This window comes from Anopheles coustani, chromosome X (assembly GCF_943734705.1).
Source record: "Anopheles coustani chromosome X, idAnoCousDA_361_x.2, whole genome shotgun sequence".
NCBI classification, from domain to species: domain Eukaryota; kingdom Metazoa; phylum Arthropoda; class Insecta; order Diptera; family Culicidae; genus Anopheles; species Anopheles coustani.
The window spans coordinates 6,794,100-6,809,021 of NC_071290.1; the positions used below are offsets into that span (position 1 = coordinate 6,794,100).

Sequence of the window (14,922 nt, forward strand, 5' to 3'; positions counted from 1 at the left end):
AAGATTCCGGCGACTGGTCTCCTCCATTTCTGCCATTGTCTGGCGGGCATCTCGTCTTCCCGGCCGCTTATTAGCATCGCTTGGCGTTCTCGGGCGTGTGGTTTGTTTTGTTTTTCTTTTCTTTTGTATGTCGGAGCGAAGATTATGCCGTGCGTCGTCGCCCTGGTCTCTTCCGGCACGCCGGCGTTCACAATCGATCAATCGATCGAGTGCGACGGAACCGATCCATACGGCGGTCCCGCTCGGGCGGCACCTTTAAGCCGGGGGTTCGCCATGCCATTGCCATGCCAAACGGAAGCTAAATCGCCGCCTGGCAGGGAAATCTTCCAGCCATTGCCCGCCGCCGCGGGGGGGGGTTTGCTTTGCGTTCGCGAGACCGCGCCCCCTGTCGGCGGTGACGTGCTGGCCCACATCCGGTGTGTTTGCAATGTCGAGCCGAAAAAAGGAGGGCGTGGCCATCGCGCAAGAGAACCAATGCTCGAAAAGCGACTATTGCTTGACGCGTTGTTCGCTTCGCTCTGCCCTCGGGCTGGCGCAACAACCGGTTGGTCTGCTCGCACTCACAAACCCGTTACGGCACGCCGTTTCCGAGGTGGTCGGAGCGCTGACGAACCGTCGGACCGTCCGGACCCACGGGCCGGTTCCTGGCGCGCGGGCTCACCGGGCCTCAGTATTAGTCGAACGCTTCTCGTTGGATCATGTGCGGTGGAGTGCGCTGCGTGCGATCTACCTCCGGAGCCCGAGCCAGTCGATCGAAAGTAGAGTTGGCGTAGAAGGTTGGCGCACTGCATTCCGGCTTCCGTTTTGTTTCGCTCGCGTCGTCGTCGCCGTCGTCGTCGTCGTGCGTCGAATAATTAGGCCGCGAGTGTGCGATTGTGTGTGTGTGTGTGTATGAGAGCGCGTTTTTTTTGCGTGAGGTGACTGACGGCATAAGCCCACCCCCTACCCCTCAGCAACGACAAGCTTCGGGGTTGCCGGCCGGTTTGTTTTGGTTTGAGCTCAACAACCACCCCACCCACCCTCCGGCAGTTTAACAGCAGCATCCACCAACTTCCGGTTCATTCACATTACGAATCGTGTGTGTCTGTCTGTGTGTGTGTGTGTGTGTGAGTGTGCGTCTGTCTTTTTTTTTTTTTTTGGTTTTCCCGTGCGTGCATTCGTGATCATTTTACACCCCCGGTTTGTTGCTGAGTGACGCCTCGACCAAGGAGCAAAGGAGCCACTCACTCACTCACTCACTCACTCACTCAGGCTGCCCAACCAATCAACTTATCAACTGACCCAAGCAGCAAAGCAATTCGCATCCAGAATCAATCAATGTCATCTCCACCCCAAGCGGGAGGAAAAATAAGGTGTCAAAACAACACGAAACAAAGCGCAAACTACTACTACTACTACTTTGGCTAGTACCGATTGGAAAGTGAACTAGTGTCCGTCGACGCGTATGTGTGTGTTTGCGTGTCCGTGTTAAGGACGAGGACGAGTGGATCTCCTTCCGGGGCGGTGCGCGACCGTTGCGCATTCCGGTGTTAAGTAGAGGCCTAAGTATTGGTATTGACGGAAGCACTAAGGAGGAAGGAAACACTAGGAGCAAGACAGCGAGTAACAGTGTGTACCGTTATAGTTCGTGTTGTTGTGTTGACGCATCCTGCCGAGACGGGGGGAATTACCGGAGTGTGGGGGAATTCGTGTGCGCGTGTGTGGGAATCTTTTGGGTGTGTCTGTGTGAGTGTGTGTAGGAGCAATAGAAAGAAAACAAAAGGGAGTCGGTAGTAGCAAGGAAGAGAAAAGGATAAAGAGTGGGAAGGAGAGAGAGAGGGAAGGAGAGAAAAAGAGAGAGAGAGAGAACTGGGTAGCAGAGGCAGGCACGTCTGCGTGATCGGCGATCGTGCGTTGCGTGCGATCCTCACCTTTCCTGCGCACCAGTCCCCACAAACGGCCGCCAAAATCGTGCTCCAGTGGCACATCCCGGGCGAAAGCCCCTTCCAGCACACCAAGATTAACGGCCTCGCGGACATCGTCGGGGAAGGCGACGGCGAGAGCGGCGGCGAGACGGGCGGTGGCCCACCCGGCGGCACGATGACGGTCCCGGTGCAGCGCAACTCGATGGCGATCCTGCAGCCGCCCCGGTCGCGGTTCATGATCACGGACATCCTGGCCGGCAACGGTGGCCCCGAGCCCCCGCCCTCCAACACCACCAACCCGACCGGTCCCCCGCCCGCCACCGGCGACACGGGCGGCGGCCGGGACGGCGGCCAGCAGCTGGCGAACGGGCTGAACGGGGCGGGTGGCCGCGCCGCCGGCACCAACACCGCCGCCATCGCCGGAAGCGCCAACACCAACGGCAGCAGCACCAACGGCAGCGAGGGCCGCACACCGAGCCCGCCCGGACCGAGCGATCTCAGCCTGCCGCTTCCGGATCACGGCCACGGACACGGACACGGCCATGGCCACGGCCACTCGCACGTCCCTTCCGGTGCGGGCCTGATGCACCCGGGGGCGGGGCCGATGGCGTTGCACGCTGCAGCCGCCGCCGCAGCCGCCGCCGCTGCTGCCGCCGCCGCCGCCAACGCCGGCCATCCCGGGCCCCATCATCCACACAATCAACATCACAACCCGCACCAACAGCAACACCACCACCATCACCATCACCACGGGCTGGTCGGGGCACACGCGCTCGTCGGGCACGGGCTGGGGATGGACGAGCACGAGCACGAACCGGACAGTGACAGCGATGACAGCTGCCCGATGGACAACTCTAGCGTGTGCAGCAACGGTGAGTTTAAACCTTCGCGACTCGCAACCAAAAGCGACCTCCGACGCGAAACGAGGACATAAACACACGCATACAAACACACACCCACACACACACATAAACACAAACGGGAAAGTGTCCGACCAACGTTCCCGTGACGTTGCCGTTCAAGTGTTTTGCTTTGTTGACGAGATCGGTGTCTTGTTGTTCTTTGGCTTTAGTCCCCTTTGTTAGCGAAAACAATACATTGGAATCAAAACTGCCTGAGCAGCATTTATCGATTAGTAGGGCAGTTTTCGTGCGATAACCGGATAGTAACGTCTCTTCGCTCGAGAACACGTTACAATCGTTAACCGATTATGTAACGCCAAGTGCATCGATTCCTGATCAGAACTTATCGATTAGAAGGACAACTGCATCAATTCCTGATCAGATCAGTTATCGATTAGAAGAGTTGGTTTACAGCGACAACCAGATAGTAACGCTTCTGTCAGCAACAGAATCCTTAGTCAGATCGAAGTCGTAGAAATAAAAGATCGTTTTGAGTGAAATCGTTTACTAACATCCGTCCAACGATCGGCAATAAGTACAAGAAAAGCCCCCGGACAGGGAAATTTTCCGATAATGCTTTCGATGTTAATGAAAGCAAATACATCTGTGGTATCATGTGCAAAATCGACAAGCTTTGAAATATTATTGCCGACCACTGTTTAGTTATTATTGTCCTTCACTAGCGAAAACATCCGATGGAATCAAGACCGCCCTAGTAGACATGGATAGTTTTGTCTCGTAAGCGGGTAGTAACGCTTCTTCGTTACCATGGTTAATTCCTGAGCAACATTAATCGAAGAGATGGGGTTTATTTGTCTAAGAAAAGCCTTTCATTCTGAACGAATTAAAATAGAAAACAAACGATCGTTTTCGAGTGTTTCACCGAACTGACATATCCGTTCAAATCGACAATGGTCAAACTAATCCTCAATTCAGTAGTTTGAACGCTGTCTTAGGTAAGCAAATTCGAAATAAGCATAATAAACTATTGAAGGGCAAGACGATAAAATTCCAGAACGCGTACACAAGTGTTAATAGGTAGCTCTGGCCAAAGTCGGATGTTGCACGGTTCGGCGAGCTGCGAGCTCGAAACTGACTGAAATAGCTGTATAGACAGAATAGTTGCAAAACAGTCACCAACTGCTTGCGTGTAAACGGTGCGGGGCATTCAAAGTGCAAGTGTAGCAAATTCCTAATCATTCGTGATTAGAGTCGTGTAATTCAGATTCAGATTCATGAATCTGAGAGTCGTGCTATTCCGATTGAGATTCATGATTATGAATGATTAATTGCGTTTTAGAGATTCATGAATCTTTGGATGACAGATTCGTGAATCCCAAAATTACATCAACGGATGAAAAGTGATGAGCCACAAATGGGTAGAGGGACCCTTTGGTCGCAAGATCCACGCCAATGAAAGACTCGTGAAGATTAGTGATAGAGCCATGAAAGTTTCGAAAGATTCATTAAGGTTTGAAGATTCGAATCCCTATAGATTCATGAATCCATTCGAATGAATATTAGGTGAAAGATTCATATGAATGAATCTAGCTAAAAGATTCATTAAGCACAACACTAATATGAACCGTTTATTTGGTAAGCTGTAACGGCTTTCTGTTCCGAATAAAGGCTAAGTAACGCCTCTTGATCGAGAACGCGTTACCATCGTTAACCGATGATGTAACGTCAATCGCATCGATCGAATGCTGCTTGGGCGAACCCACTTAGGCCCAATCTCGAACCAAATTGTCCACACAGACGAGAGTGCCACTCCTACCGCTCGAATCAGTCCCTGCGTCAGCACTCCAGAGGAAGAAAAAAAAAAGCCAATGTCCACGCAAGGAAACGTGACCGACGGAATTTGATTTATGTCACCAACGGTCACGGGCTGCAGGGCAGCAAGCGATAGAATCGGGCCCTCCCTCCCCCGGTTTCTTTTCCCCTCGTCACCAATTCCCCGAGGCCCTTCCTCCCCTTCCCCGTCCCGTAGCCCACCACGTTTTCGGTAATGAGCAAAACAAACCCGGTGGAAAAGATATGTTACATTTTAACGGAGCGATTAATGATTGAGCACCGTGGCAGAACCGCCGGTGTATCCGATCGTCATTAGCTCGTCAAAAGTTTTACCGCGACCGCGGTCACCAACCCCAACACATCCCCAACACCCCTCTCCGCTCCTCCTCAGTTGAGAGGGGTTCCAAAAAAAAAAAAACGTAGCACTTCTCACCAAATCCCCCCGAGCTTCCCGAATCCTCCCACACGCACCCATACACACACACACACATACATAGATACACTCTCACGAGTGCGCGCGCGCGAGCGCGGAAGGGTAAATAATGAGTGATAAATTAATTGGACCAACATTAATTGGATACCACTTGCGGGCCCCCGGTCCGTTCATTAGCTCCCGGAGCCGCGGGGTCGGAATCGGAAAGAAACCCGGCGGGACCCTCCGCCAAAACAGGGAAACGGGAGGAAGCTGTCAAAAAAGCAGGGAGGGGGCCGAAGAAAAGGGCGAAACGGGCGCACGAAAAGAATCAATCGGGGGATGACTAGAGGTATTTCGCTCCCCACAAACTCCCCCCCCCAAACCGATTGTAGAGCGGTTGCTGCAAAGTTTCGGTTTTTTGGAGGTGCTGCCTCTAGTCCGGAGTTCGGCATATTTACCTCAGCCCGGCTAAATAGCGTGAGGATTACCGGGCGACAAAAATCGATCGGACTCCGGGGGCTCCGGGCGCGTTATTTATTTTCCACGGCACCGCTCTCCCGTGCCTTTTCGGGGCGTCGGCTACCCCTTTTTTCCCGTTCGCTCCCGGAAGCGCTGAGGGCGTGTGTGGCAGTGAATTGATGAATGGCACGACGAAGGGAAGCGGGGAAGAAAGTGGCCGAGTGGAATGCCAGGGAGTTAGTGGATTTATTAGATTCGCAGGGGTGTGGGGGGAAGGGGGATGGGATGGGAGGGGGAGGTCTGATTTTATTGCACCTAATTGCCGAGAAGGGGAGCGCGATGGACCACGAAAGAAGAAATTTTCGGTAATTAACGCACAGTTAACGCGCACATAAATGAAGGTGATGGCATAAAACATAACCCGCCCGCCATCGTCCCCTCCGCGCGGTCAGAGAACTAGCGGAGGAGGGAGCTAGAGCTTTCCCGACGGGGGAGAGAAAATTTTAACAATGTTGAAACAAGCCGTAAAAAGTAATCGAATAAGTAAAGCAAAGATCATCTGTCAACCGGATCGCGTGGCTGTTCGCTAGCTTAGGTAGGAAAGGATTGGTGATGTTGGGGGGAGAGGGGGGTGGTCTTTTTTTTGGTAAAGTGCGTGACGACAGCAGGGCAAGCAGGAGGGGGGTTCACACCAACTACCACTGGACCAACGACCTAAATATTGGAGCGTTTAAAGGAAAATTAACAGTAGCTAATAGGCACCCTAGGTCGTAGAGGAACACATACATCAAAGAACTGCATAACGATAATCGAACCGCAAAACTTGGATTTTAACCGATTTCGTACAATAAGTAATAAAATATCGTTGCCCAGGGGTCGGCACACGTTTCCCAAAAATGGCCAGAAGATAAAAGAAAGACAAGAAACCGCTAAATTCCACAAACGATGTTCTGAAAGTAACATTAAACCAGTTTAAAGTGGAGATGAATCGGAAAGTAACTTACTAAAGTGATAAAAGACAATCTATTTCAAAGTGTTTCTCTTGGCCATTAATTTTTATACTTTTTTACACAAACTTGAGGCCCTTTCATCAATTTTTTTCTCTTTTCGTTGTACTTTACAATTCTTTTGAATATTTTAAAGTGATTGAAATCGCTTCGTTTCGGGAAGGTTTGAACGTTGGGAAGCATGTTTTGTTTCGTAAACTGGCAACGAAAACTTTATTCCTTGCATCTATTACGACACTGCAAAATAAATGTGTTACGCGACTGGTAACATTAAGAAAGAACAATGCTAAAAAAGGTGATCGAAAAGGGTACAAGAAGGATACCGAGACAGGGAAGTTGTCCGGTATTGATTTCAACGTTCATTACAAGTAAAACATGGTGTGTGAACGAAGCCGACACGCATTTGGCTTTGCCGACCACTGCCTTCGTGCCAGTTTTAACATACTTTCCTGAGTGAGGACTTTCCTACTTCAAAACCTTATGTTTTATATGGTTTGGTCCCACCAACTTGTTTACTGTGTGGACTTTTGGTAAAACTTTTGTTGGATTCTGTTTCCGGTTTGATAGTTTATAATTTTGTTCATGTGTTGCCGACTATAGGTCAGTACGGGGGGTTTGTTTTTGTTGCTAAAATCAAACCAATAACAGCGAGTGAGTGTCGTAAAGCGAAACAAATCAGCTGGACGTCGGATAGCTTTCGCTATAAACAGCCGTGTTCAAGCTCGCGCCACCGCTCAAGCGATAAACAACCCCCTCCCTCCCTACCCGCCCTCTCAAAGTTTGTCCGAAAACACGATTGACCTACAGTATGTGTGGTGGCGCAACGTTTAAGCGTTGTAATGTTGGGCAGGCTCAGCTGCAAACTGGAAATTTTTCAAATATATATGCTTCCTGAGCCGCACCCTTACGTACCGTGGGGGGACGTAGTCGCTCCTCCACCTGCATGGCCCTCGGTGCGTACAACAGTGTGTTCCTTGTAGCATATAATCGTGCGGAAAAAGCATAACGCGCTTTGCAAGTGTAATTTGCGTTTATTGTTAAAATGTGCGTTCCGAAACTACTTACAACGCCGATAAACTGAAACAGAGAAGGGGGGTAGATGAAGGGGGAAACAGGAAGAGTCTGGGGACTAGAAGGAAGTAGCGAGAAGAAGTAAAAGAAGGTGCTCGAAAACAAAAGTAATAATAATTAAACAGATAGAGAGAGAAAACCGCAGAATAAAGGCATCGCAGGCATGTGGAAAAGCTATCATGAATCACGTAATCGCCGGCGTGATGTGCGTGTGTGTTGACGATGGATGTTTGCGGATGTGTGTGCCGGCTATAAGCTTCTTTTGGCTGTGTCTGCTGTATAGCAAGGCGGAAAGCTCGGCGGCTCGCTAGGAAACTTTTAAGCAAGGAAGCGAGAAAAGACAAAATTTATCGAAATAAAACAAGCGAAGTGAAAAGCGGTGTGGGGGATAGAAAGCGAGGGACCGGAACCGCAGCAACACACCCCCGGCCCCCAGGACCCACGTCACACGCACGATGATTGAGGAAGTGCCTCATTGAAGAATGAGAAATAATGCTCAACCGCTGCGAAGCGATGTGAAGCGCGGTGCGTTTCCTCCATTTTCCACCTCGCCATTTGGCTCTGTGAATGGGAAATATCTTCACCTGTTCCCCAATTTATTAGTTTGCTCATTAGTGCAGAAGTGACTAACAAGTTTTATATCTCAATAACGAGAAGGGCGAGAAAAACGGGTGACCCGGTGCAAAACAATGGTGGAAATCCACCGTGCTAATGGTGTAGATACCGCTCGATCTGGCGAGAAGTGTATTTGCTGTTCGCTGCTCTCCGGTAGACACCCATTACGCACCAGGAAACTCACGAAATGGCTTGTCATACTCTCATCGAGCCGTGGTGATTTAATTTGTTTACGTATGTAAACCGATATCCGTTTAGTTTCCATTCAAGTACCGTAGAGTGCTATGTGCTTGGAGTGGCTTCTACATTATTGAAGTGTTACAAACCGTAGAACCCCGGAGTTCTGAGTCCTCTGCATATAGATTTTATATTTACGGAAGTAAGCGGCCGTTCTTTTATCACAAGTTTACCCAAAAGAAACAAAACAAATGCTTAAACATGATAACAGTACTGAGACAAAAGCATATTCGAAAGATTATACAAAACACAGTTGATTTTTGCGCCGCAGTCTTATTTTAAACCCGTTTGAGAAAGAAGAAATGACACCAAATATTGAAATGCAACACATCGCAACACTTGACAAACGAATTACTAACCCTTTCAACGTTATTACTTTTATAACTGGTTTTTCAAAAATGTATCGAATAACCACTATAGTAACCTGCATAAGTATATAGTAACCTTGAGCCCGAGTAGTAACAAACGTCATCGAAAAAAGCGCGGTAATTAATGTAAACATTACCTTTAGCAAAGTGAAATAAGAGTTAAGTGTACTTAGAGTCCGTGCTGTTTCAGTTGAAAATAGTTTTTAACAACCACTGACAACTAATCGGGCATCTAGTGCATCAACATTTCGAAACTGTTTTGCAAACGCGCTATTTGTATTTGGAGACGGGGATGGATAAATAAGTATTTTCCTACCTCTATCGAACGATGAAGTGATTCGATTAGCGCGATAGTTCGGCAAAGTAGTTCGACTGGCACGCACGCCAGCCGCTTTGGGTGGTAAAACATGGAAAAATGTGCAGCCAACTCCTCGATCTCCTTTTCCAGGCCGGTCTCCGACAGCCGGTTATTACTTACTGACCATTTCCAAGGCCATTCCTTTCAAGTTACGCCAATTAATCAGACGCTCGGATTCATGTATCCCAGCCGTTACTGCCGGCGCAGCTCCCCCCCTCCCCCCGCGCCTCTCCATTGCCGCCACCGGCTCTGTCAGGTCGTCATTTATTTTGCCTTCTCCTGCTCCTACTTCTTGGCCTACCGATGACTTCCGGTGTGCGGTGCGATCGCCCGGAAAATTCATCCGATAATTGCGGTGTCGATATTTTGTAGATAATTTAGCCTCACTTCCTCTTCGCACTGTTTTCCGTCCATCCCAGCCGATGCTGTTGTTGGGAACTAGTTGGCATTTCGTGCGCCAATCATCTGGCGTATGGGTTTGCTATGACTTATTTTTTTACCACCATCCGAACCAAATCGTTTGAAATGGATGCTTTCATGTATGAATTCAATAAACTCGAACGCCTCGAATAGGTACATTTCAGGTGCGCACTGAAATAAATGGTTTTGTCATTTCTTTTAATTTCAATTACTCGGCGAAACCAATGAGAGGCCATCGAAAACACATTTGCGCGTTACGAATACGTCCCAACAGAGGATATTTGGCTCAATTCGCATAGTTTTTGCTCACGGATTTTCTATCGCGTGCTTAAAAACATTCTGCCTACAAAATTACCTAACTTTTCTAGTTTTTTTTCTTCTCATAAATAATTTAATTTATTTAATAAAAATACTCGTTTCAGGTACTCGTCCTTTTTTCCTATAGTGTACGTCTAGTTTATAACAACATCCTGTTGGGAATGTAGATAGATTTAATTTTCCCCTAGACCTGAAGTAGGTATACAGCTACATTTTTAGTTTTTCCTATGGAAAACTTGTCTGAAAGCCGATTTCATTAAGCGGGAGGCTTATTTATTATACGCAATTCTTCCGGTGGCATATCATTTATCCACATGTTAAAATGTGTTTTTGGTATGTTTGTTTGTTTATCACTCAAGAATTGGGAGTTTTTGAAAAGTATAACAATTTTTTGATAAGCATGTTTCAGCAAACGTTGTTGTTGAAACTGTGTTCTATTATTACAAAAAAAAATAAAAAAATTATGGTAGGGTTGTTGCTGCTCACCCGGATGTTCCTCCAGATGTATTTATCGATACAATTTATCGATTTTCTTTACCGTACGGCTTATACCGGAAACTGGAGTTACGAGAGACTCAGTCTGTAGTTCAGGGAGTCGACGACCCAGCTTTAAGGGTTCGGGTAAATAATAGTTTAAGCGATGGTTTTTATTTGCCGCATGCTTAAAAATGATTGAAATATCTATCGAGACACGTACGTTAAGTTTCTGACTGCAGATTTTGATGTCAAGTGGAATGGGCGCATGGAATAATATTGCAAATTGTTTAACCACCAAGCCTACTATGATTGCGATCAAAAGCCGGAATGTTTCTACGTGGGTTACTAAAAACAGCAAGTGCGCATATCGGCGAGACAGTAGGGCGGCAAGTGAAACATGTATTTGGAATTTCTACTTCTCAAAAGTTTATCTTATGCATAACGCTACGGAGTGTAACCATGTCTTACCTTGAGAAAGGGTGTATTTACTTATTATCTGATACTTACAGATAAGTAAACGAAACAATATCCCAGTGTATTGGTGTGTGTGAAGATAGAGAAAATTGCAGTGTAGCCGCCCGTTTTTTGGCAATGATAGGGACAGATCTCGCCCAAGAGCGACGCCCACGCAATGCAATCAATCGGGTCTTCAATCAACCAGCAGTTGCATAGCTGCCATTTGAGCAGGATATTGCAACTGGTCGGAAGAAGAATAAACCCTGCGTGCTCGTCCAGCGCTTCACCAGAATTTGCCACAAACAGTCAGGTGAGTGCTTTGCTTCTTTGATCCGCCTCTCTAAGTCCGGATTCTGATATATTTTGTTTTGATAAAACTATTTTACAAGGTAGGAAGTTTCCATTCAGTGCATCAAAGCAGCTCTGAGGTGTTTGGGTTCATCCCGCCTTGTTTTGCTTGTAACCTATGATTTAATCATGTTTTTTACACTACTGTTGACAGTTGTTACTCCATCCTTGGTTTCTTTTCAATCATTATTTTAACTCGACTAATAAGTGAGCCCCTCTCAATGGTTGGAGAATATCTCCAAATGTTACTACCAACAACTTGTACGTCATCCATCATCTATCATTGGTGCTTACAATTGATTTTAGGTTATTGGAATCCACTAACTGAAACTGAAACACCCTAATGTACTGTGACGAATAACATCTCCTAAAACATGAATGCTTTGGGATTGTTTTTAATATTTAATGTGATTGCTTCGGGCATATGACACTTTACTATGCGCGTGCCAATCTGTTGTCCACTTCGTTTGCCCGACCGGGGGAGTGTTGTTCCGGTTCAGAGATGGTCATATGCACGATGTTTAGGCTGCCCAGGGCTGTTGTTTGGTTTTTATTTTTATGTTTTCCTAGTTTCTGGTTCTGATATAGCTGTCTTTTGATAATAGAATGGTATTGCGATGATTTTACATTGAACTTTTTAACTAAACAACAAGGAATTTTAGTCTTAATGACAATAAGAGAAGTTTTTTGGATTCATCAGACTAAATGAGTAAATTTTTTAAAAGAATTCAACATGAAAGAGATCATAGACCGACATCTGCCACTAAAAGGTTGGATTCTGATCTGTTTACAGCAAGAATATTAATCGCAACATACTAAACCAGGCACTGTTGACCTTTTATATGTCAAACGTGATGGGGTGCGTGAATCTTGCCTCAGATTTGGTTTCGTGTTCCCGACCCTTCTCATGAAAATGCTGTGCAACGTCGGAAGGATGATCCGGAAGCTGAGTTGTCACCTCCGAACCTTCGACCCCTCGCGTCCCGTTGGACGAAGGTAACAATGGAAAAGTGCTGACGCAGGTCCACGCACTTACCTTCACCGTTCGACAACGGCTCCAAAGTGTTTTATAATAGGAGCACGTCGAGAAATCTGTTCAACATTTCCGGAAGACTCCATTAAAAGTAGGGCACTACTATGGGGCGCCCTTTTAAGGGCTTTACTTCTGTCTGCTATACACTCCATGTTTATCCTCTATTGTGAGCGTAAAGTAGATGGGCTTAGCACATTTGTAGTCTTATCACAGCGTTCTTTCTGACGTGTGACGTCGGACGCTTATAATCGAACGGTTACGTTCTGATTTCTTTTGCCTTGGTTTCGGATAAACCCATGGTTGATGGAATCTTCCGACGTACCGTGTGCCTTACGACCATGGTTGCACCTAAATAAGAATGATGAACTTCCGACAACAGTGTTATTTTCCCTGCCGTTCGTATCAGGTAGAATCAGGTCAGTAATTTGGGCTCTAATTCTCGCGCATTTGTGCCTGTTTGGGTTTGGGTGAGTGTTCATTAGCATCACAATTCTACTGAGCAACGAGCAGAGGGGGTTCAACGGCGAAAACTGCCATGCTAGCTCGTTGGGCCGCCGTTCCTCTGTTGGCATACATACGACGTTCAACCTGCGCGATTTCCTCCCAGACCCATCGAGTGTCGAGGTTGTGTCCGCCCGTGGTATGTATGATTAAAATACTTTTTCACGGTTTGTTAAGCGATCAGTCTCTGAACGAGTTTTAGTTGCACTCCCCAGCCCTCCTTTTCATCGTGCTATCCGTTCTTGATGGCAGCCCACTGCATTTACACTACATGGTCCGAGCGTTTGGCTCTTCGCGCACCGGAGAAAGGAAGTATGAAATAAATATATGAATTAATGCATAAATATTCGTACATGCACGATAAAGCCCAACAAGCCTACGGAAGCCTCCCGTGCCCGAGGTGGTTGCTGTTATTGTTTCGTCACTTTTGCCAGTAAAAGCTTGAGTCGACAGCTTCATTCGCCGCCAGCCCGCTACCTTATAGGCCGTACCCGATTCGGAATCGTCGCGGTCAACCTTTTATTAGCTGCTCCTCTGCAAACGCCGTTGTTGGCGGTTGTTTTCATGCACCACTAATACAGCCGACCCTTTGACACGAGGGAAAATGATGAAGCTTGAATGAATGGCAGTGGGACGAGGTAAACAGGGACGCGAGAAAGAGATAGGCTGGACGCTAAAAGCGTAACGGGCAAAACCGCACAAGGAGTATGAGGTACGTCGGTGTACGTATGTGTGGGTTTGGGTGGGAGAGAGAGAAAAAGATACCGAAAGAAAGAATAAGAGCTAGCGAAAAGGGATCAAAAGGGAGACGGCAAAAGTGAGTAATAATCAACAAAAAAATAAAATTCCGCAATGAATAGTGATAGAGCGATATGCAGAAAGAGAGTCCACCCGAAGGTGTTTGTAATCGCACCATCGTTGAATCGGGGCAATTATAAAGAAAAAAGGTCACTGCCGACGACGGCAGGTGTTCTCTGTTCTCTACAATGTATTTGTTTTCTCTCGACATACATGGATAGTCAGTGCCGTCGTGGGATTCGAACCCACGCCCGCTTGGTGTGTTCTATCCTGCATACGCGCAAGGCTATCGTAGACACCCTCAGAATAGATGATTGTCGAAGAGATTAGAACATCAATGCTGTGTCATAAGCTATAGATCTTTTCAACATCGATTCTTGTGAAGTTATAACTTAGAAATAATAGTATTTCCACTTTTCACATGTTCTCTTCACCTTCGGGACTTGGAAAGTGGACATCGAAAGTTGTTATAATTTTCCTTGTGATGTGATTGCAGACCGTTCTATCACGCAGCGTGCTACTGCAGCTTCAGTTGTCGCGTTGCTCACAGCCTCTCAATCATTTCGTTGGCTGTTGCTTACTATTTTAATCAATAATGAATAATGTTCGTAGAATTGGGGCGAGCAATCCATCAACACATCCATCATTTGTAGAGTTTTAATCTGCTCGGGCGAGTGAAAGAATGGTACGGTTGCCTGCTGCTGCTGCTGCTCGTGGTTGGAAATTGAAAGACATTGTAATTGATCCGAGAACAGAGTGCCTCGGCAAGGGTTGGTATAGGCCCATCGAGATAACCGTAGCCCCCCGGATGGTGGGCCGAGAGTGAGCCGTCCGTAGCAAACGGTGGTCCGTGGTTAACGAGAAACGTGTTGATGTGACAATCATTAACTCGTTGATATATAATAGGTGCTGCTTATGTTTTGTGTTTCCCTTTTTTTTCCCCCTCTCTCTCTCCTGCTATGGGTTTTTTGTTTTTGACGAGCGGCTAGCTCTAACGCGCGACCGGTTTCCCCCCCCCCCCCCCCTCGGGGGCCCAACGTTCACGGCGTTATTTTTTCCATTTTTCCCGACCCCCCTCCCGCGCAGGCTCCTGTCTGTGCAGTGGACCGAAGGTTTTCTCGAACGGTCTACTCGCTCTCAGAAACGGTGCGCGGCAGGCACCGAACCGTAACTAAATACTATAACTTATTTGAAGCACATTTCGCCCGGCCGTAACGTTCTTACCGGCCCGACCCCGCGCCCCATTGCGCTTCCGTCGACCTGGGAGCCAGCTTTCGGCAAAAAAAAAAAAAAAAAAACAGGGGAATGCGCTCGATAGTAATCGTTTAAAGGAACGAGCAAACGAAAATATAAACTAAAAATAAAAGTTGAACGCAAGGGCGAACAACAACCGCACACCAACGGGAGGAGGGGAAAAAGGGGATATGAGAGAGGGGGGTAA

At 47.4% G+C, this 14,922-nt stretch overlaps 1 protein-coding gene across 1 annotated transcript in view; it reads left to right on the plus strand.

The window, feature by feature from the left end:
• Positions 1-2,079: 2,079 nt before the first annotated feature.
• Positions 2,080-14,922, plus strand: part of LOC131269124 (homeobox protein B-H1-like) — a 58,706-nt gene continuing 45,863 nt past the window's right edge. The window contains exon 1 of the mRNA XM_058271448.1: positions 2,080-2,776. Coding sequence (XP_058127431.1) covers positions 2,080-2,776 — 697 coding nt within the window. The remainder of the gene's footprint in view (positions 2,777-14,922) is intronic.